We start from the raw sequence: 22669 nt of genomic DNA on the forward strand, positions 1-22669 counted from the left end.
GGTTAGCTATACAATGTAAAATATTGCATCTACAGTTCTGTATAGCATGCACACAGCTAAACACAAATGTCCTCGCCGTTAGTAAGCTATTGATGGGGTTGTCACGTATGCGAATAATTTTGTGCATTATAAATAAAATGTTATTTTGCCCTTTATTTGATGAAATATATAATTTGTTTCTTTTCTTTTTCATGTTTTGTGTAAGTAAAAAAAAACGAATAAATCCTAAATTCAGTTAGTGCGCTTTTTGACACGATGGTTCGTACCCTGACAAGTTTCGGAACGAAAGTTTTACACGGTTGAAATGCTTTTTACCCTCACTTTAATCAGGCTATTAGAGTGGGCATTTTTTTTAAACAGAAAAAGTGAAAATTTTATTAATACGATCAGAATAAGTAACATTGCATTTCTCTCAGCCATACTGAAAAAATGCAAGCCTAATTTCGAGAAAAACCCGTTTAGTTAAAAGAATGTTTCATAAAAAAGCGGTTTTAAGGCGACAGTGACGTAATTCCTTTGACAGGAAAGCGATGTAGACAAAAGAGCTCTGCAGCTGTTCAAAATTTGTGAAGCTGCGAAAGACTGAAAGAGAGATGAAAGCAAACGCCTAACTGCAAATTTCACACCTTTTGCAATATACTGGTCAGCTTTGCAACCACGCGAAATCAATTGTAGCGCACGTTTATAAGAAGTACACATCTGAGCTGTCAAGTACCCATAAATAAATAAGCTTCGACCTTTGTCCGCCGTGACGTTGTTGTGTATGGAGTTATCTCAGCACGTTTGGAGGCTAATTTCTGTTGAGGAACAAATACAAGAGTCATTGTGCGGCTCGTGAGCGTGTGTCTTTGGTTGTTCACATATCTCGTTTCCGGCACTGTCCTTTTTTTTTGCCGGTTATGCAATGCCTGTGCTGACAAGTAATTACGTAGATGGTGTTTTAGCAGACTTCTGCCTGCTTACGTAAGATGCTTTAATTACGGAACACAGAAAAGTCGTTGCAGGTTGAATGCTTCCTACTTTTTAATCATTTAAACGCTCCTCAAAAGCTTCACCTTTGGCCATACATGAAATTCGAAATTATTTTATAAAGAAAATTAAAAATCCCTTTAGCCACACTCAAGCCTGTAAAACTCAAATGTTCTGAATATAAGGAGGTTTGCTAGTTGCTTCCGTGGTTTTTGTCTCTCAGTTACTGTAATAATTCACCTCGAAATGAATGTTGGGTTTCCAATAAAGACGAATTTCTAACTAAAATCATATCATTATTGAAGAACAATACTATTTTCATGAAATACCTTCATATTCACTTATAATAAGAGCGGTTACGACGTATAAACCGTTTTATATCAGAATACAATCTAGTTCTCATTTAAATATGTTCTCGGCAAATGGATCAGTTTAATAAAACTGTATATACATACCGTACCCAAGCAACCAGCTAGCAACAAGACAGTCTACATTTTCACATTTCTGCAAGTTTTGGTAAATGTCAAGGATGCTCATATCTCACTAACAATTGTAATGACACATTTACTTTCATGTGGTTGCGATATCCTTAGTGGTTTCTTGTGAATTAATTTCTGTTACGCCCCCTTACCACTGACCTCGAAACTAAAGATAGTCCTCCGCGAATAGCATTCTCCAGCATAGTACACCTACCAAATTTCTGATTATATTTCGTTTATGTTTCCAGATGGCGAACACTTGCTGGTGGTACTACATCTCGAAATTTACGGAATTTTTTGATACAGTAAGTTCAACAGTACTTTTTATTAACACGCACTTGTAAATATGCATCCGAGTCTAATAGCGTAAACTGTTGGTACTGTTGTTCCAAGATACATGCATGTTGTGGGTCAAATAACCGAATTACTTGCGTTTGAAAAATCCGCAGCCAAGAAACTATCTTTATTTAGGCACCAGATGCGTTCCCTACCGAACCTTTTCCTGTGCACTGGAAGCTTTTTATATTGTTTTTTACATTTATTGTTGCAGCTGTTGTTGGATGCAAAATCAGTTCAAGACTTTTCACGCACATGTTCTAGACAGTTCAAGTGGTCAAATCCTGGACCAGTGCTCGTATACACACACACACACACACACACACAAACACACACACACACATATATTACACATACTCCTCTCGCAGAAAGTGAGAGATTTACAGCAAATAACTGTTAAGTAAAGTACTGCAGTAAAGAGAAAAAGACAATACATTTAACTGCAATGACAAACACGAAAAAACAGGTGTCATGTTTAGTTATAGGTCGGCCAAGGTGGGTATGAAAATACAGAGACCGGTATTCTAAAGTGTAGCAGAAATTTCGACAGCAACGGCTGGCGCACACAGCTACCACAACTGGTAAACACACAAACTGCTTTTGCAATCTTCATCAAGCTGTACTAAATGTGTGTAAAACATCACTATTATGCTCCACTGACAATTATTTCATAAAATGCAACACAAAATGCGTCTGGCGCAAAAATAGAGAAAACTTTAGCAGTTGCGTGACAGCGGATTTTTCAGATATACAAATGTTTGCTTCATATGGGAATACAAACCAAAGGACTAACTGGGTGACGGCCTATGCCTGTCTGTTGACAGTACAGGCGTCTTCTACTACCTAATAGGTGAAGGATTCAACAAAAATATTTATCAAAATACGCCTATATTCAGCCATTACTTTTTCATAGCTGTGCTAACCTATTTCACTAACAAAAGCTGCTGCGCTTTTAAGGGATTATTCTGTATAAATTTTACATTGCATATTAATTTTAAAATGCTTTTGAAAGCCCCAACCCTCCCTCTTTGCATCCAATGTAGTAATAGCTCTGAATAAGGTAGTAGTCAGAGCGCAAGGCTCTGTTGGTAAATACCTTCTCCTTAATTTTAATTTACCATCCTCTGATGTAATTCTGAGTTTGATTTACAAATGAAATGGTGCCATTTGACATACTTAAAAATGTTCTCCACTGGACTCTAAAGTTAATAGACCGATATTTGATTAAATGTGGATGTTAGATTCTTTCCTTTCATTCTGTCGACATTTTTCTGTGGTAAGAGTACTAAAATCTGCCCCGCTTTAAGATTTTCACCAAGTTATTTCTCTGGGATACCAGACTACTGTGCAGTTATTGTTCCCCTTTTTTTTCGCTTTTCCTTTGCTGCTGATATCGATTGTTACCTTTTTCCCATTGGAGCCGATTGTAGTGCCTAGATGTATCTGCCTAATGTAATCGGTGTTGGAACGTCTTCTCAATCACCATATGCATTTTTGTCTAGTTTTAGATTTAGTCTTGTTAATATTGAAATTATCTCTATAAGCTTTTACTTCTGCTTTTAGCACAACCAAAACGTCTGCAAAGTGTGGACCAAATGATATCACTGCTTTAAACTATTTCTGACCTTTACTTTAATTTATTCTCATCATAAATTGCTTCTCAGTTCAATTTTTACTACTACTACATACTCCCTTTACGTTTGACAGGAATAAATAGACGTCAACTAACTGGATAAGTAGTTGTCCAAACTTATTTGCATGGCCGTGAAGTACTTTTTTTTGCCGGCTCTTCAGTTTTTTGGTCATTCTAACAACTTTGCTCTCGTGCAACGATTAAGCATAATGAAGAATATCGTGAAGCCCTGCTTAAGGAATTGGTTAAAGTTCTGTAGCACGTGCGGAACGAAACAATTCATTGATTTTGTCAGTTTTTGCTTATGGTGAAATCAACGAAGCAGAGCCTAGTGAAACTACAAAGGCTTTCCCGGGAATCTTCTTTCTCGCTGATCCTTCTCGAGTGTGTAAAACATTCCAATGGCACAACATAAATAAATTAGTCTTACAATTCTTCAGCTATAGTCAGCAACCAAAAAGAAGAGAGATTTTTCAAGAAAACTATCATGATATCGAAGGGGATTAAAGCTAGCAGAAGCGTACTTAACCCACCCGTAAACTTGGCCGTTAACGCATATCGTTGCGAAGGACTCAACCCGGAAATTGTTAGTTAGAGTCGTCGTGGCGGAAGAAATTTTCATCGTCCAGATTTGACCGAAAAAGAGTTGAGAAGTGATCACCAGACTGGGTGCCAACGTTCTGACACGGCTGATGAGTAATACACTACTGGCCATTAAAATTGCTACACCACGAAGACGACGTGATACAAACGCGAAATTTAACCGACAGGAAGAAGATGCTGTGATATGTAAATAATTATCTTTCCAGAACATTCACATAAGGTTGGCGCCGGTGGCGACACCTACAACGTGCTGACATGACGCAAGTTTACAACCGATTTCTCATACACAAACAGCAGTTGACCGGCGTTGCCTGGTGATACGTTGTTGTCATGCCTCGTGTAAGGGGGAGAAATGCGTACCATCACGTTTCCGACTTTGATAAAGGTCGGATTGTAGCCTGTCGCGATTGCGGTTTATCGTATCGCGACATTGCTGCTCGCGTTGGTCGAGATCCAATGACTGTTAGCAGAATATGGAATCGGTGGGTTCAGGGGGAGTAATACGGAACGCCGTGCTGGATCCCAACGGCCTCATATCACTAGCAGTCTAGATGACAGGCATCTTATCCGCATGGCTGTAACGGATCGTGCAGCCACGTCTCGATCCCTGAGTCACAGATGGGGACGTTTGCAAGACAACAACCATCTGCACGAACAGTTCGACCAAGTTTGCAGCAGCATGGACTATCAGCTCGGAGACCATGGCTGCGGTTACCCTTGACGCTGCATCACACACAGGAGCGCCTGCGATGGTGTACGCAACGACGAACCTGGGTGCACGAATGGCAAAACGTCATTTTTTCGGATGAATCCACGTTCTGTTTACAGCATCATTATGGTCGCATCCGTGTTTGGCGACATCACGGTGAACGCACATTGGAAGCGTGTATTCGTCATCGCCATACTGGCGTATTACACGGCGTGATGGTATGGGGTGCCATTTGTTACACGTCTCGGTCACCTCTTGTTCACACTGACAGAGCTTTGAACAGTGGACGTTACATTTCAGATGTGTTACGACCCGTGGCTCTACCCTTCATTCGATCCCTGTGAAACCCTACATTTCAGCATGATAATGCACGACCACATGTTGCAGGTCCTGTACGGGCCTTTCTGGATACAGAAAATGTTCGACTGCTGCCCTGGCCAGCACATTCTCCAGCTCTCTCACCAACTGAAAACGTCTGGTCAATGGTGGCCGAGCAACTGGCTCGTCACAATACGCCAGTCACTACTCGTGATGAACTGTGGTATCGTGTTGAAGCTGCATGGGCAGCTGTACCTGTACACGCCATCCAAGCCCTGTTTGACTCAATACCCAGGCGTATCAAGGCCGTTATTACGGCCAGAGGTGTTTGTTCTGGGTACTGATTTCTCAGGATCTATGCACCCAAATTGCGTGAAAATGTAATCACATGTCAGTTCTAGTATAATATATTTGTCCAATGGATACCCGTTTATTATCTCTTTTCTTCTTAGTGTAGCAATTTTAATGGCCAGTAGTGTACTTCCATCCAACATATGATATGGCCCTGGATCATTGGTCAGCTGTTTCGCAGGGATCAGTTAACAGGTCCAGCTCCCGACACATAGGCTGCTTGACGTGCGCTACTGGTGAGTTGTTTTCTATGGTGAATTCCTTAATTACGTTTATACAGACAATCGCTTTATGAGAATATGACAGATACGGAGGGAAAGATTACCCTACCAACCCTACAGAACTAAACAGCTGCTGTATATCTGGCGAAACTGAATGTAGAGCTACTGGCTATGCCTTCAGTTTCCCTTTACTTTACTTAAAGGGACCCAGACACAGATAAGTTTCACAAATTTTCTGCATCCTCATATTTTATTTCTCACAAAGCAGCATCCAGGTATCTATTTACTTAAAAACAGAAAACAGCACTCTCGTATGCACAGCAGTCCATCTAGGAATTGCGTGCTTATTATATCAATGTAATGCCGACGTAATCGTGTCACAGTATTGGCAATCACACTCGCCTTTTTGTATTTTGATGTAAGCGTCATTGTTACGTTGCTATGGTACCCAAAATCACAATATTCTCATTAAATTGTGATCATAACTATCTGCTGAGCTGAGCCCGATCAAATGTGCGTAGGATCGACCTGGACATTAACTGAACCTATCATTAACTGACGTGATGTCATGGGCTTATTATAACGTGTGTGGTTCAGTTAACCTGAAAAGAGGATCAAACAACTGTGGCAGTCCAGCTCCACCTCATTGCAGGTATCAAAACGCGAAACTGTGAACCATTCAATAGATACGAGATCGTATGCTCAAATTCACAACTCCATTGTGTGTGAAAGACCCTCCTAAGCCGGCCGCGGTGGTCTCGCGGTTCTAGGCGCGCAGTCCGGAACCGTGCGACTGCTACGGTCGCAGGTTCGAATCCTGCCTCTGGCATGGATGTGTGTGATGTCCTTAGGTTAGTTAGGTTTAAGTAGTTCTAAGTTCTAGGGGACTGATGACCACAGCAGTTGAGTCCCATAGTGCTCAGAGCCATTTGAACCATTTTTGAAAGACCCTCCATGTTCTAATAGTCAGCTATAAATTGTTACTTTACGTTTCAACGATTACCTCTTGCTCTTCGACGGGAATGCATCTTACTACTGTCCTAATTGTGCACGTCTACTCAACGATACATTAGCCATGCCGATGACGCCAGAATAACCTAATGACGACGTGTTGGTATGTAATTTTAAGGAGGCGTACACACGTTGACACTAGTCAGCCACCTTCCTGCCGACGAGGAAGAAGGTAATTCTCGAAATGTTGAATGATAATTCGTAACAGAACGTCGAATATGTTAGATAGCGTGGTCAGAAATAGCCTGGAAAGTTGTAGAGATGTTGCACGGTAGGTTGTTCTCAGAAATAATTGTTAAGAAAAAAAATCGATACGTTCGTATTGAGATTAGCCAATCAAGATGTTGCTCGCGCAATTTCGTGCGGCCCATCACATACTATTAGTGTCAGTTGTTCTCGTAGTGTAGGTGGCAGCACACGAGACTGTTCAGCCGCTGGGTCGGGTTCAGTCCTTACTACCGTCCAATGTCTAATTTTTGTATCGCTATCTCGTTCAGCTTTGGAAGGCCAAACGAAGAACACGTTTGTGGACACCGTCCCTGGCAGGCCGCTTGTAATTTGAGCGCATAACGGCCTGATCTGCTAACTGCAATGCTAATTAACTTGGAAACGGAGCAATGTATCGTATTTTTTTCTTAACCAACATTTCTCAACATAGCCTACCCTGCAACACCCATGCAAGCCTTTCAGACTTTTTCTGACCACCTTGTATAAAGGTACAGCAGTGAAATACTTCGTGTTAAACTATCCATTAACGCATGTAGTTTTTATTTACACATACATTTCTATACTTTACAACTTGTTATTACGTACGATGAACCTGAATACCACGGACAAAATTTTACTGGTTGTTCAGGGTTATTTTATGAGTATTTAGGTATAAGGAACCCGTGCTCTCCGGTGGTTCTTCACTGAGTATTTGCATTTGGTTTGATTTATCACCCCCCTTTATCATTGTAATTGTATTGCATTGAAAATGGCGGCACGATAGTGTATTAGTCGAGCTCAGTATTATTGCATCTGAGAATGAGCGTGCTTCGGTTGGCTTATCGTGAGTTTTTGTCGTGATATTTCACGAAGACACGCTGAACCACTTGGTAGTATATGTAAAAGTGTCCTGAAAGCATTCACAGTGCGATGCGTTTTCCTTACTCACAACTGTAGCTGTTCACTGCAACGCCAGCGCATGTTTCCGATAACGACTACGGCAGGCCAAGAGCAATAATATCGTCGAGTAGTAAATGTTGACGATATCCGTTGTTTGCCTTTTTTGAAAACAAAGTTGTTACTTTCACTCATGGTATTTGCTGTCGACAACAGTAATGCCCACTTTACTCTTCACATTCAAACTTAGTGTGTACTGCTGGGTTCTGTCTCAGGTTTGTGTTGCCAGCGGTGTTAATTGTATGTTAAAAGTGATACGCAACAGCACTAGTAGATTTACCAATAAAGAATTGACGCATATGCACCTCGTGTATAGTTTAGTGAGTGCAATGGCAGAGCAGCACAACTACGCTATGCTGAGATGTTTCCGCAGCAATGGCAGTCACATCCGTCTGACGGGTGTTCCATTACCCTTTTTTATGTTGTACGTTTTGGTGATAACATGTTACAAGCTTTTCATTGTTGTGAAGGTATTTTCACAGAAACGAAGGTAAATGAGGAAACAAATGGAATAGATCATAATCACATTTTTACTGTGTGCTGAGACACCAGTGACAAAATGTAGTTAATACTAAAATCTAAAAAAATATCCTTCAATAACCTTATTAAGATTTCTACGCGTTCCATTCTTGGGTGGAATGTACGTAGAATGACTGATTATATGTCTCTGTGCGAACTGTAACTAGCTTAATTTTTTCTTACTAGACCGATCATAGGGGGCTTTATATTAAGATTTCGCTCTGAAAGTAGGTTTATCCTGGATATTGGGCACCTTCATTAAGATCTGCGCTACTTAAAACTATGTTTATGTCCTCGGGCATGGATGTGTGTGATGTCCTTAGGTTAGTTAGGTTTAATTAGTTCTAAGTTCTAGGCGACTGATGACCTCAGAAGTTAAGTCGCATAGTGCTCAGAGCCATTTGAACCATTTTTTATGTCCATGTGTTGTTGCGATGAGGAATCAGAAATCTGTTACATTCTTCTTTTTTTTTTTTGTGCCTTTGTCCTACACCAGCACAGAGTCGGCCTGGTTATGTCGCCACCGCGTTACCTCCTGGGATGGAATTATGTACCCCAACAGCTTACGAGATGTGCTATTCATGTGAAATTGAGCGAAAGTCTTCTAAATATTTACGAATCGTGTAACTGAGGGAGGGCGTGGGTAACAGACCGGTATTCACCAAGTGAGATGTGGGAAACCGCCTCAAAGACCAAATCCAAGCTGGCCAGCACACTGACCCTCGCCGGCCGAAGTGGCCGTGCGGTTAAAGGCGCTGCAGCCTGGAACCGCAAGACCGCTACGGTCGCAGGTTCGAATCCTGCCTCGGGCATGGATGTTTGTGATGTCCTTAGGTTAGTTAGGTTTAACTAGTTCTAAGTTCTAGGGGACTAATGACCTCAGCAGTTGAGTCCCATAGTGCTCAGAGCCATTTGAACCATTTGAACCAACACTGACCCTCCCATAATCCGTTCATCATAAGAATAAACCTGATTTAAACAAACACAAACGCGATGATTGGTCAGAAGCCGTAGCACACGTACACTGGCGTTGTTACGCTCTTGGAAGTAGGTACTACTTATGTATTAGATATCTTATTACTAAGTTATGTAACTTTAAGATATTCAAATGTGTTAACAGCCTTCAACGTTTTTCTTAATCACGCTTTAGTTACGTAGTTTTTATTTAAAAAATCGTGTACAGTCACAATCTCTGCATCGTTGTGCTCTGATTGTCACGCTTTTAATGCGCAGTATGGAAATGACTGAGGCTGCTTTCTGTTCCATAGTGAAACACGCGTGTGGAACACGGTTAAAACGTGCCGTGAAATAGACTGTAATTGATGTTTTTCATAAATGTATGGAGATAATCGGCTTTGAAGTTTTCCCAGCACTGTATATGATTTAGTTAATAGGTAAATATACATTTAATGTGTAACATGTAACGGACCATGAACCAAAGGCGGTTGTTCGTGCGTTGGTGCACATCACCCCACTATCATATTTTTTTCTCATTCAGTTTTAAATATCTACATCTCGTAATTATAAAACTCATCATCATTTTTTGTGAATAATGCACTCTTTTGTTTCTTATTACATATTGGACGCGAAATTCCTATTTCCATTTCAAATACAATTTCTTAATCATCGATGTTTTATGGAATATTGTTCATAAAAGTTGCTTAAATTCAGAAAAAATAACAATTTAATTTTTTAAGTCAAAAATTAAAAACCAAATCCTCTTTATGTGGACTATGTCCATCGTTTTGTACCACAAAGGTAAATAAGTATCGTAAAAACATGAAAAACAGTCATATTCACAGCATCGAGCACATCATAAAATGCTGCATTTTTACATTTGCTACTGTACCATTACAATATGAACCCAACAGAACTGACCTGGAGCCAAGCTGCGGGATTCGGCCCGAGAAGTAACAAGACTGTTAAGCTGCCAGACGAGTGGAACTAACGCACGCAGCTTTTTCACACGGCACTGCGGAAGGCGGGCGGGATATAGAACGGCTCATCATGAGAAAATGCTGCGCCCGATTGGCTTCGTAGATTCTGTTGATAGGCTCGTTATGAACGTAGCAGGTGACACTTCCAGAACTGAAATGTATTTCTCGTAACCGGATAAGGAAAGGGCTAAGAGATTACCAGACGACTGACTGTAAGGAATACTTCAGTGGCTTCAATATTTAACTATATGGTGAAATCATTCAATACTCTCCTACGTTACACACACCTTATGCAGAAAAATTACCCTATGGTTTAGTCAGGACTTTTGATCATTCTTGTATTTAATTACAATAGTACGTTAGATAAAAACGATAACGTGTTGCGATTTTCGTCTAGTCGTCTAAGGAGCGCATTGTGAGAGATTTGCAGCGTATTATTTCATTCTGCTTAAATATTAAATGACATTCGAAGCAGTATTGCTTCTCTGCTCGTCTCTTTTTACGTGTGAACTGCAGCTGGCCACGTCACTACAGGCTGGCTGTACCAGCTGACCGGCCAGTGCTGTCCAAGTTAAATGCGCCGGTAAAGCTGTTGTCCTGTATTATCGCTAAGTTGATATGCGCGTAACGCACAGCACAAAACGTACCCTTATCATCGTACTTGACAGTATCGATACAGCTAGGCTGCAGTCCCACGTGAAACGGAAATCCAATGAGGCTCCAGCAAAGGCGGAAGAATACATAGTGAATCTTTACATCAGGTTTATTCTTATGATGAACGGATTATAGTCAATCCGCCGGGCTGACTCGATGCGGGGTCGGCTCATATCTCCGCCCCGCCTTAACACGCACAGCTATCCGGTCGGGTAGTAAGAAATCAGATAGCGCATGGCACAAGTCGTTGTCGATCAATAGACTAATGCAAAAAAAGTAAGTGATTTTTATAAGGTTGATATTTGGACACAGTGATAAATACTTGATCATAGCGTTGACCAAGGGAAAAATGCGGATATGCTCCTGTGAGGTACCAGTTGCCTCGTTCTACCGTCGTCCACACATTTAAAAACTTTGGCATGCGAACATATTACCGCACTTCTTAACATGCAGCTCATGTCTCACTCCCACAAATTCTCATAGCTGTAACTCGCAGACACCCACTACTCCATTGCTATAAGTCACTTATACTCATCCACCCTTTCTTGCCCATTTTCACTCACTCGTTTTGCCAAACTCATTGTTATTATCTCTTTCTGTCTCTCTGTCACTGTCTCTTGTCTCACAGCGACAGTCTCCATCGTTCTATCACACTACTATTGTCTCCTTTCACTGTCTCCTTCTTGCTCTGTCTTACTGTTACTACCTTATTCATTCGTTTCCACTGCTGCTCTCTCACCACACAGCCCCTATCTCTCTCGTCCTTGTTGTCGTTGCATAGACTCTCTCTCTCTCATTATCAGTGGCTCTCACAAACCTCCACTTTCTCCTTCTCTGTATTCCTCTCTCACTGGCACTGTCTCCTTCACTCTTTTCCTAACACTGGTATGTCAATTTCAACTATGTTCCTCTGCCATTTGGTCCCTCTCTTTCTCTCACACTGTCATTGTCCCCTTCGCTCTTCCTATACCACAGCCACTGTCTATTATCTTCCAATATTTATTACTTTTCCGTCTCTTTCCCTCTGCCACTGTCTCCTTCTCTTACAGCATAAAAAACGCGAATATGTTCGCACGCCAAAATTTTTGGGAAAATTTTTAAAGTTGCTGAAGAAGGTAGAATGAGACATCTGCTTCCCCACTTTTCAGTCAGAGTCTTTTAAACAGGAGCATATTCGCTTTTTTGTGCTTCGATAGGAGCAGTTTTCCCCTGTTTCCCATCTTTTCCCTGCTACAGTACCGCATGTCACTTATATAAAAAGAACTTTATGGATCATTATATTTTTGAGAGTTTACTTATATGAAATTGAAATAACGCAAAACTAATTTTACATCTGAGACCAGATTTCACGTGCACAAAAATTTTTGTATGTGCTTCAGTACAACAACATGGAGTTCCCAGAACCTTTCTGGCGATAAAGGAGGCTCTTTACGGCATATTTCTCCGTGCTACCTCAATTTTAATCGATAAAGATATCACGAAAATTGTCAATATAGTTCGAGATCTGAATCTTACGAATATATCGCAAAAATTACAGCATTTTTTGCGCATAGCCCTCTTTGAATCAGCGGCTTGGTTTTGGTAACCACATTTTTAGTGTGTTTCTCGATAATGGATAAACACTTTTGAAAACGGGGAGATGGAACTTCTAGATAAATGCCTACAAAATATGCCGTTCAAATGTGAGCAGTTCGCTGCGGTTAGTTATTTACATATCCGCTGCAGAAGGCAAAAAAATGGTGAACATAGCTTTGTTCAGGTTTTCTAGGAGCCACCCATGAATTAAATGGTGCCTCCATAAGCCCCATAAGGCGCACCATACACACCTAACGCAAAAAGGCCCAGCCGATTTGCTCCGTTTGCTTAAGCTGGTGGAAGTGTAGTCTCCGGCCCACTCATCTAATATTCGGTGCCTAGGAAGCTGTTTTCTCGGATAGCTAGACAACAAATCCAGCAAATCATATTAATGGAGTTTATTACAGTAAATTGAACTGGCAATACTTAACTTAGCGGATTTGCAGTGAGGTTTCGCAAGCAAATGGCGACATGCAAATAATCAATGTTCTTCGATATATACACTACTGGCCATTAAAATTGCTACACCAAGAATGAATGCACATGAGAAACGGCTATTCATTGGACAAATATATTATACCAGAACCGACATATGATTACATCTTCACGCAATTCGGGTGCATAGATCCTGAGAAATCAGTACCCAGAACAACCACCTCTGGCGGTAATAACGGCCTTGGTACATCTGGGTATTGAGTCAAACAGAGCTTGGATGGCGTGTACATCTACAGCTGCCCATGCGGCCTCAACACGATACCACAGTTCATCACGAGTAATGACTGGCGTATTGTGACGAGCCAGTTGCTCGGCCACCATTGACCAGACGTTTTCGATTGGTGAGAGATCTGGAGAATGTGCTGACCAGGGCAGCAGTCGAACATTTTCTGTATCCAGAAAGGCCCGTACAGGACCTGCAACATGCGGTCGTGCATTATCCTGCTCCAATGTAGGGTTTCGCAGGGATCGAATGAAGGGTAGATCCACGGGTCGTAACACATCTGAAATGTAACGTCCACTGTTCAAAGTGCCGTCAATGCGAACAAGAGGTGACCGAGACGTGTAACCAATGGCACCTCATACCATCACGCCGGGTGATACGCCAGTATGGCGATGACGAATACACGCTTCCAATGTGCGTTCACCGCGATGTCGCCAAACACGGATGCGACCATCATGATGCTCTAAACAGAACGTGGACTCATCCGAAAAAATGACGTATTGCCATTCGTGCACCCAGGTTCGTCGTTGCGTACACCATCGCAGGCGCTTCTGTCTGTGATGCAGCGTCAAGGGTAACCGCAGCCACGGTCTCCGAGCTGATAGACCATGCTGCTGCAAACGTCTTCGAGCTGTTCGTGCAGATGGTTGTTGTCTTGCAAACGTCCCCATCTGTTGACTCAGGGATCGAGACGTGGCTGCACGATCCGTTACAGCCATGCGGATAAGATGCCTGTCATCTCGACTGCTAGCGATACGATGCCGTTGGGATCCAGCACGGCGTTCCGTATTACCCTCCTGAACCCACTGATTCCATATTCTGCTAACAGTCATTGGATCTCGACCAACGCGAGCAGCAATGTCGCGATACGATAAACCGCAATCGCGACAGGCTGCAATCCGACCTTTATCAGAGTCGGAAACGTGATGGTACGCATTTCTCTTCCTTACACGAGGCATCACAACAACGTTTCACCAGGCAACGCCGGTCAACTGCTGTTTGTGTATGAGAAATCGGTTGGAAACTTGCGTCATGTCAGCACGTTGTAGGTGTCGCCACCAGCGCCAACCTAGTGTGAATGCTCTGAAAAGCTAATCATTTGCATATCACAGCATCTTCTTCCTGTCGGTTAAATTTCGCGTCTGTAGCACGTCATCTTCGTGGTGTAGCAATTTTAATGGCCAGTAGCATAAAATTTCCAGTGCAAGGAAATAATACTGTTCACAAGTCACGGCTCGTCTTCTGGTGCGGCCGAGGCTTCTTTTTCTTTCCTTTATTGTCATTTTCATACCTATACAGAAACATAGGTAGGCAGGCAGCAACATCGTACGCTGCTCTTCGGCCTTCGATTTTCCAATGAGAAAAAACATTAAGAATATACATAATACATAGAGTGACGGGTAAAAAACAGTAGACACACAAAAATACAAAACACGGAGCCGTTCACACTCGATGAAAATTACACTGAAACACGTTGGCACGGCGCACAAACACTGATGATTCGACGGCACAGGTGAACGTAGGAGTGTGACGGTGAACACTAACGCAAACACGACGGCACACACACGAGAAACTGATGGCGATGATCTCCGGCGCGCGAATGTCCACGTAACGTTTGCGAGTCCGGGGACCTGCCAAGAGGGGTAGAGGGGTGAGGGGGAGGGAGAGGGGAGAGCAAAGATGCCAATGGCGGAGGAGATGGGAGGAGGAGTAGAGGGACGGGGGTAGGGGAAGCCCGGGGGAGGAGTCGGGAGAAAGGGAGGAGGGAGGGAAGGGGGAGAGAAGGGTGAGATTGTGCCCAAAGGAAACAAACACAGGAAGAGGAGGATCAAAGTTGGTAGGAGGGGTAGATGGAGGGGAGGAGGGCATCATCAGGGAGGGGGAGCTGGCGGAAGCCATCTTGGGAGAGGGTGTGGAGAGTGGAGAAATGGAGAGTAGGTGGGACATGGAAGTACAGGCGCGGCAACGGACAGCGGGAGAGGATGGGAGAGACCAGCAGGTGAGGAGGATCGAGTCTGTGGGAGGTGTAGAGGATCCGTATCCGTTCGAGGAAAAGGAGGAGGTGGGGGAAGGGAATTAGGTCGTACAGGATCCACATGGGGGAGGGGAGACGGATGCGATAGGCGAGGCGAAGAGCATGGCGCTCCAGGATCTGAAGGGATTTGTAAAAGGTAGGGGGAGCGGAGATCCAGGCAGTGTGGGCGTAGCAAAGGATAGGGCAAATGAGGGATTTATAGGTATGGAGGATGGTAGAGGGGTCCAGACCCCAAGTTCGGCCGGAGAGGAGACAGAGGCGGGAGCGTGCCTTGGCTTGGATCGTTCGGAGATGGGGGGTCCAGGAGAGGCGACGGTCAAGGGTGACACCAAGGTACTTAAGGGTGGGGGTGAGGGCAATAGGACGGCCATAGATGGTGATGTAGAAATCGAGGAGGCGGAAGGAAGGAGTGGTTTTGCCTACTATGATCGTCTGTGATTTTGCAGGATTGACCTTAAGCAACCACTGGTTGCACCAAGCAGTGAACCGGTCAAGATGGGATTGGAGAGGGTGTTGGGAGCGCTGCATGGTGGGGGCAAGGGCAAGGAAGGCAGTGTCATCGGCGCACTGGAGAAGGTGAATGGGGGGTGAAGGCGGCGGCATGTCCGCCGTATACAAGAGGTACAGAAGAAAGGAGACGCTGGAACCCTGGAGCACACTGGCGGAGTGGAAAAAGGTGTAGGAATCCGTGTTGTGGATGGTGATGTAGGAAGGACGGTGGGAAAGAAAGGAGCCGATCAGATGGACGTAGTTAAGAGGAAGGGCGAAGGTTTGGAGCTTGAAGAGGAGACCAGAATGCCACACGTGGTCATAGGCTCGTTCAAGGTCAAGGGAGAGGAAGATAGCGGAACGACGGGAATTAAGCTGTTCAGAGAGGAGATGAGTGAGGTGAAGGAGAAGGTCATTGGAAGAGAAGGACAGTCGAAAACCACACTGGGTAACGGGAAGGAGGCGGTGCTGGCGGAGATGCTGGTGGATGCGTAGGGTGAGGATGGATTCCAGGACCTTGCTGAAGACCGAGGTAAGGTTGATGGGACGGTAGGAGGAGACAGCGGATGGCGGTTTACCGGGTTTAAGGAACATCAGGATACGGGAGGTTTTCCACAGGTTGGGGTAGTAGCGGGTGGACAAGACCACATTATAGAGCCTGGCCAGGGTGGAGAGGAAAGAGGCAGGAGCTTCACGAAGGTGACGATAGGTGACACGATCGTGACCAGGAGCGGTGTTGCGTTTCGTGCGGAGTGTAGCAATGAGATCCTGTGTAGTGATAGGGGCATTGAGTCCTGTGTGTGCAATGTTGTCCAAGTACTGGAAACCAGGGGCGAGGGGAGGGACAGAAGTGTCAGTTCGATCGCGGAGCCGAGGCTTGGCGGAGCGGCGCTTATATTCTCTTCGTATAGGGGCCACTGCTGTCGTGGTGCGGTCATAGTCAGCATACTATTGGCTGACGTCGTCTCTCAGCCTTCTCGGCTGTTACGTTGCAGGGCGACGTGCCGGCGCTTGATGTTACGCCGGAACAGGAAGTATGTAATATTCAAAAATTGACTCTGTACTGTAGAATAATTAAAGTGAGATGATGCTTCTGTTGGGTATACAAATGTTCAATATACCGAGGACTATTCTGTCACTAGTAGAAGCCAAGAGACCAGCCCCGAAAAAATTCCGTTTTTGTAAGAGGCTTTTTGGAACATCGCTAAACATTATTGCTGTCACAGGAGTGTAGCGAATGATGTAATAATAGACAGAGAAACAAAATTGTTTTAAGAAACTATTAATCCTGCACGGTACTGTACTATCTGCCATAGTTGGAATATTAACAATTTCAGTGTTGAGCTGCACATATTCTAGAACAGTGTACTAGGATAGACTTTGCCGATGTTTTTAAGCAGTCTTCTTCGAAGTCTACATGTAGGTTTGTAGTCTGAAGCCTGCCGCAGTCGCTTACCCACAGCGGAGATGACATTTCAGATACTCGCGCGGTTTCATTTCTTGTTGCTACTGCGACTCATCACACTGCAGCTGGAAGCTGAATTTATTAAGAAATAAAATACGCACCCAACGCAAACGTGAAGAAGATTATGCGAATATATCATGGAACAGAAACACAAAAGTTGTCCTGGTACTGACATCTCGGAAGAATGGGAGAGGAAGATGACATTTCCAAATATGGAACTGAATGCATCTTGCAAGCCGATGAAGAGGAATACCTGAGAGATTATAATTTAACGTTTCGTAGACGTAGAGATACTATGATAGAAGACGGATTACAGTGTGCGCAAACAAGTAAAGCAAGATTTTACAGTTAAAATAGGATTCATCCGCAACATCACTCGGGATGGAGGTGCCTGCAAAGGAAAAGGGGAGAAACTAAACGAAACCACAATATATAGAAACATTTATTAAGTATTCATTTTGATTACTAATTAAGTAAAGCCCTAACGCAAAATAATATAATAGAATTTACCTGTTAATGGAAGTTATAATGAATAAACATGGAATCTGCTGAAAGCTTCCAAGCTATTTTCATTATTGATAAATATTATACGTCGGATTAGTTACCAGAAATAGACTTAGAAGTATAACCACAGATCTGAAAGGTTTTCTGATAACTCTGGGTTGGGTTTTGTATGATTAATAGTGCGCTTTCGGGTCTCGCAGCACTCGAAGAAGGTGGCTGGGTCGGTCGTCGTCCATAACATGGAAACAACAACTAGGCAGAACACCCGAAAACGCATTACTTATCAGTCGCACCCTGAGAGACCACAACTTGTTTACTATGCTTTCGATGCCAGAATTTACATTTTTCACCGACAGAGTGTGCAAGTTTGTGCAGTAATTTGCACAGTTCATAGCTCTAACTTATATTCCACTGGATCCCCCTATGAAGCCGAGGCCACTAAAGCGTGCTAGTGGACTTGTGCTCAAACTAGAGGCTGCCGGTTCGAAGCGTGGTGGTGTAAGAAACTGTCATCGCCAGTATATGGCTGACGAGGGAAGGAAAGGCGATGGTGTAAAGTTTCTAATCACCAGACCTTGCGCCAAATTTCTTGGCTAAATCTCAAACCTCTGTACAGTGAGAGAAAGCGACAGGTACTGTTCGAGAAAAAGAGGCTTTCACCCTCTCCTTTACTTTCGTTTAATTTCATTTTGTTACATACTCATTTATAGCAACAGAAATACGAAATTACACTCAAAGAAGACTCATCACTTCATTAAAAATAATGCAATATGAATGAAAATTACTCGTTCCACATCATGGAACATGAAAGTAACTATCTAACTAACTAAGAAACTGGAGGAAGGCAACGGAAAATCGCCTCCACCAGCACGTTTCTAGAAGACCTTATTCAGTGTCTTCATAGAAACCAACACTTCTGTTCGAATAAGGACGGAAACAGCCACGGTACCAAACTTTTCCATCCTAATTTGCTATGCATTGGAGGGCGATGGGCACAATCGCATCATACCTTAAATTTTCACCACAGGTGAATACAACATCAAGCATGTGTGTAAATCATGGTAGGTACATGGATTCGAAGTACATGCCTTGGAGTCTGAAGGCAATCAATTTATCTGCGAGGTTTTCATTCCAACGCAGAGATTTCCGATTTTGCTGGGAGGCGATTGGACATCCTTTGGTGCCAAGCTTGTACGCCGCTTCCGGGCGGACTTCCAAACTCATCTAGGAGAATGTTCGGCCAGCTTCCAAGTTCCGCCTCAGCCACTATGTTGCCAAACAAATCGTGCACGTGCTACATTTCAGCAACTTCGCACCTCTTACGAGCAAACAGTAACAGAAACCCCGTTCCTTACATATGATTACGTCAATGTGTTACGAGGGAACAGCAACAGCAGCCCCGTTCCCTACTTGCGATTACGTCAGTGTGTTATCCGACCTGCCTTTCAGAGTTTAACAATTAAATTAATAACATCCCGCAAAAACGAACGCGAGTAAAGTCGCGATTCGAATACAAACGATATGCCTTCTCATAAAAAATTTTCCGCCTACAGTAATTTATCTTTATTATTTGATTGGTGAATATAAGGACTATTAGAGTTACCCTCTCACGGTTAAAGGACTAACGAAACAGCATCTCATAAAATTCTTCACCATCATACGGACGCTGTACAAAAGACAGGGCTGCAATTGCACCGGGTGAACTGTATATCGTCACACTCTGCCTTCATACAGTAAATGTAACGAGGACATATTTGATCAAAAACGAAATCAATGCTCATTTTCACATACATAAAGCAATGTGTTTTAGTGGTTAAGACATACTTCTCTTTGGCTGTAACGGGGCCCAAATCACTGTTCGGTTAATCGTATTTATGTTTGCGTGAATTTCCTAGATTAATTCAATCGAATTCGGGATGGTTCCCACTCATTTCGTCTTAGCTACTTCTCCCTCTCCCAGTTACATCTATGTTCAGGGTACGTTAAACTTAACCTACCGTCCTTCTCTTTCACAATTACCTGCCAGACGTTCAGCGTCCCTCGCAGGTTTTACTTACGACATATATTGACAGCCAATTTATATCGGAGACCATATCAAAAACTCCATAAGGCATGTGATAAGAATCCAGATGGATTAAAATGTAAATTGCTTATTGATATTGAAGACTCTGTCCAATTGCGTGGTAAGGGAACGGGAGTACATAGAAGTGCACTTCGGACGAGGAATTTTCTGCGGTTGCCCTAGATTAACTGCTATTCCCCGGATATTGAACATCTCGTATACGGGCATTTCCATTTCATTTCGGGCAGCGGGAAATATTGCATTTTTTTTTTTAGGGGGGAGGGGGTTCAGCTGTCTGTCATCTATTTACACGGTAAGTTACTATCTTCTGCAAACTCGCAGGTGTGATATACAAGTGCTTCCGGTTTTTTTTAAGGATGGAAGTTACCGCAATTTAATAAAAATCACGAGATTCTGAGACTCGTAGCTCAAAAACTGTTCAACATAAAATTCTCAAATAGAACTGAAAATGTAAGTAATACTGTATAGCTTGAGGTAGCATTCATGCGATATTCTTAGAATTTAAATTTAATTTCATTTTTCATGCTTTTTGTCAAAAAGCCATTCTGGATAGAGTAAAAACTATTTAAAAACAATATTAGTAGACTATCATCAATTAGCTGTAATGGAGAGCTGTAGAAAAAATAAAAAGTAGGTAGTAATAGCGGCAACACCGATGAATCATGACGAGAGACGATCGCCTGCTGCTTATGTTTCACATCAGCCTCTCTCAACCTGAGTACAGCGAGGGCCTAAATACTTATTATTTAACTATTTTTGCCACATTTCAGACAAGAAACTCCATAAATCCCAAAACTGAAATCGATGTGTAGTAAAAAGATGTTCAAGCCTATGTATTCCTAAGTTTCATCCTTATGAAAATGGTGTTTTTGCTTAATACATGAATACAACGTTTTTAAAACTTACATTAATTATTGTTATGTTCTTGTTATACACCTTCATCAAGAACAGGCATTCAGCTTCAAAATGAGTCGTAGTTTACTGAAATGCGATATAAGGTTCTCGAGTTTCACGTCAGACAAATTGTAACGGTCAGAAAATTACGCAAAATTTACCGAATTTTATCTCGAAAACTAGTAAACATTTAAGAGATGACTTTGTGAATGTTGTTTTCTTTTACTGTAATTGGCACATGTAAAAATCATTATTGATGTTAAAAAATACGAGAACAGTTTTCTCAGTTTTCGTCCAATTTGAAACGGAATGGCCCAGATGCGTGTAACGCTTGCGTTATGACCAGCGCTGGACATTCCAAATCAGCTTGAGAATTATGGCATAAAGCAGCTATATCTGGAGTCATTAAGTCTAGAAGCTTCACATCTGGGCATGAAATCTTTAGTTGCAGCAGTTTCCTCTCTGTGTAGTTAACCGCCGTTCGCTCGCGTGCAGACACACAATCATCTTTACCCACTTGAGTCTTTCCTTTTTTACTGTCGGAATAAATCAGAAAAATGTCGTTACCTTTGATTTGTTCCCTGTCGACTTATAGGTCACTGAAGACGAATTACTCTTATATATAACTGCAGTGTATGGAACGGTGGCTCAGTGAGGTCAGAATTCAATTTCAACTAGGTTCCGAACCTTTTTTAGTCTGAGAATTTATTGGCACTTTACATGACTTTCTGATCTCTCTGTGCTTTACATGAAAGAAATGACAGCCATGTCGTCTACAGAATTCCCTGTTAAAAGATCTGCGACATTTTAGTTCAGGAACTTCACGCCACTATGTCTCCTTTCATTGCCTCACAAATGCTGGCAGTGAAATTTTTTTAGCACCAGGATTCGAATTGGCTTACCTCAGTGTCGAGAGCTGCCGCACAGGCGTGCGTTACCGACCTCGGCTACGAAGACGGGTGTAAAAATTGAAGAAATCATCAAATGTCACATTTTCTCCTAAATCAGTAAGACAGCCCCGCGAGCGTGAAACATATACACTCCTGGAAATTGAAATAAGAACACCGTGAATTCATTGTCCCAGGAAAGGGAAACTTTATTGACACATTCCTGGGGTCAGATACATCACATGATCACACTGGCAGAACCACAGGCACATAGACACAGGCAACAGAGCATGCACAATGTCGGCACTAGTACAGTGTATATCCACCTTTCGCAGCAATGCAGGCTGCTATTCTCCCATGGAGACGATCGTAGAGATGCTGGATGTAGTCCTGTGGAACGGCTTGCCATGCCATTTCCACCTGGCGCCTCAGTTGGACCAGCGTTCGTGCTGGACGTGCAGACCGCGTGAGACGACGCTTCATCCAGTCCCAAACATGCTCAATGGGGGACAGATCCGGAGATCTTGCTGGCCAGGGTAGTTGACTTACACCTTCTAGAGCACGTTGGGTGGCACGGGATACATGCGGACGTGCATTGTCCTGTTGGAACAGCAAGTTCCCTTGCCGGTCTAGGAATGGTAGAACGATGGGTTCGATGACGGTTTGGATGTACCGTGCACTATTCAGTGTCCCCTCGACGATCACCAGTGGTGTACGGCCAGTGTAGGAGATCGCTCCCCACACCATGATGCCGGGTGTTGGCCCTGTGTGCCTCGGTCGTATGCAGTCCTGATTGTGGCGCTCACCTGCACGGCGCCAAACACGCATACGACCATCATTGGCACCAAGGCAGAAGCGACTCTCATCGCTGAAGACGACACGTCTCCATTCGTCCCTCCATTCACGCCTGTCGCGACACCACTGGAGGCGGGCTGCACGATGTTGGGGCGTGAGCGGAAGACGGCCTAACGGTGTGCGGGACCGTAGCCCAGTTTCATGGCGACGGTTGCGAATGGTCCTCGCCGATACCCCAGGAGCAACAGTGTCCCTAATTTGCTGGGAAGTGGCGGTGCGGTCCCCTACGGCACTGCGTAGGATCCTACGGTTTTGGCGTG

At 43.3% G+C, this 22669-nt stretch overlaps 1 protein-coding gene across 3 annotated transcripts in view; it reads left to right on the plus strand.

Moving 5' to 3' along the window:
• LOC126248489 (elongation of very long chain fatty acids protein AAEL008004-like) overlaps positions 1 to 22669 on the plus strand; it is a 666835-nt gene that overhangs the window by 554706 nt on the left and 89460 nt on the right. For 2 of the 3 annotated variants that reach the window (XM_049949514.1, XM_049949515.1), the window contains one exon: positions 1697 to 1753. The exons of the other annotated variant lie outside the window; for it this stretch is intronic. In XM_049949514.1, the coding sequence (XP_049805471.1) occupies positions 1697 to 1753 (57 nt within the window). The remainder of the gene's footprint in view (positions 1 to 1696; positions 1754 to 22669) is intronic. 3 annotated transcript variants of the gene reach the window in all.

Source organism: Schistocerca nitens, chromosome 3, assembly GCF_023898315.1.
Source record: "Schistocerca nitens isolate TAMUIC-IGC-003100 chromosome 3, iqSchNite1.1, whole genome shotgun sequence".
In the NCBI taxonomy this organism is placed as follows: Eukaryota; Metazoa; Arthropoda; class Insecta; order Orthoptera; family Acrididae; genus Schistocerca; species Schistocerca nitens.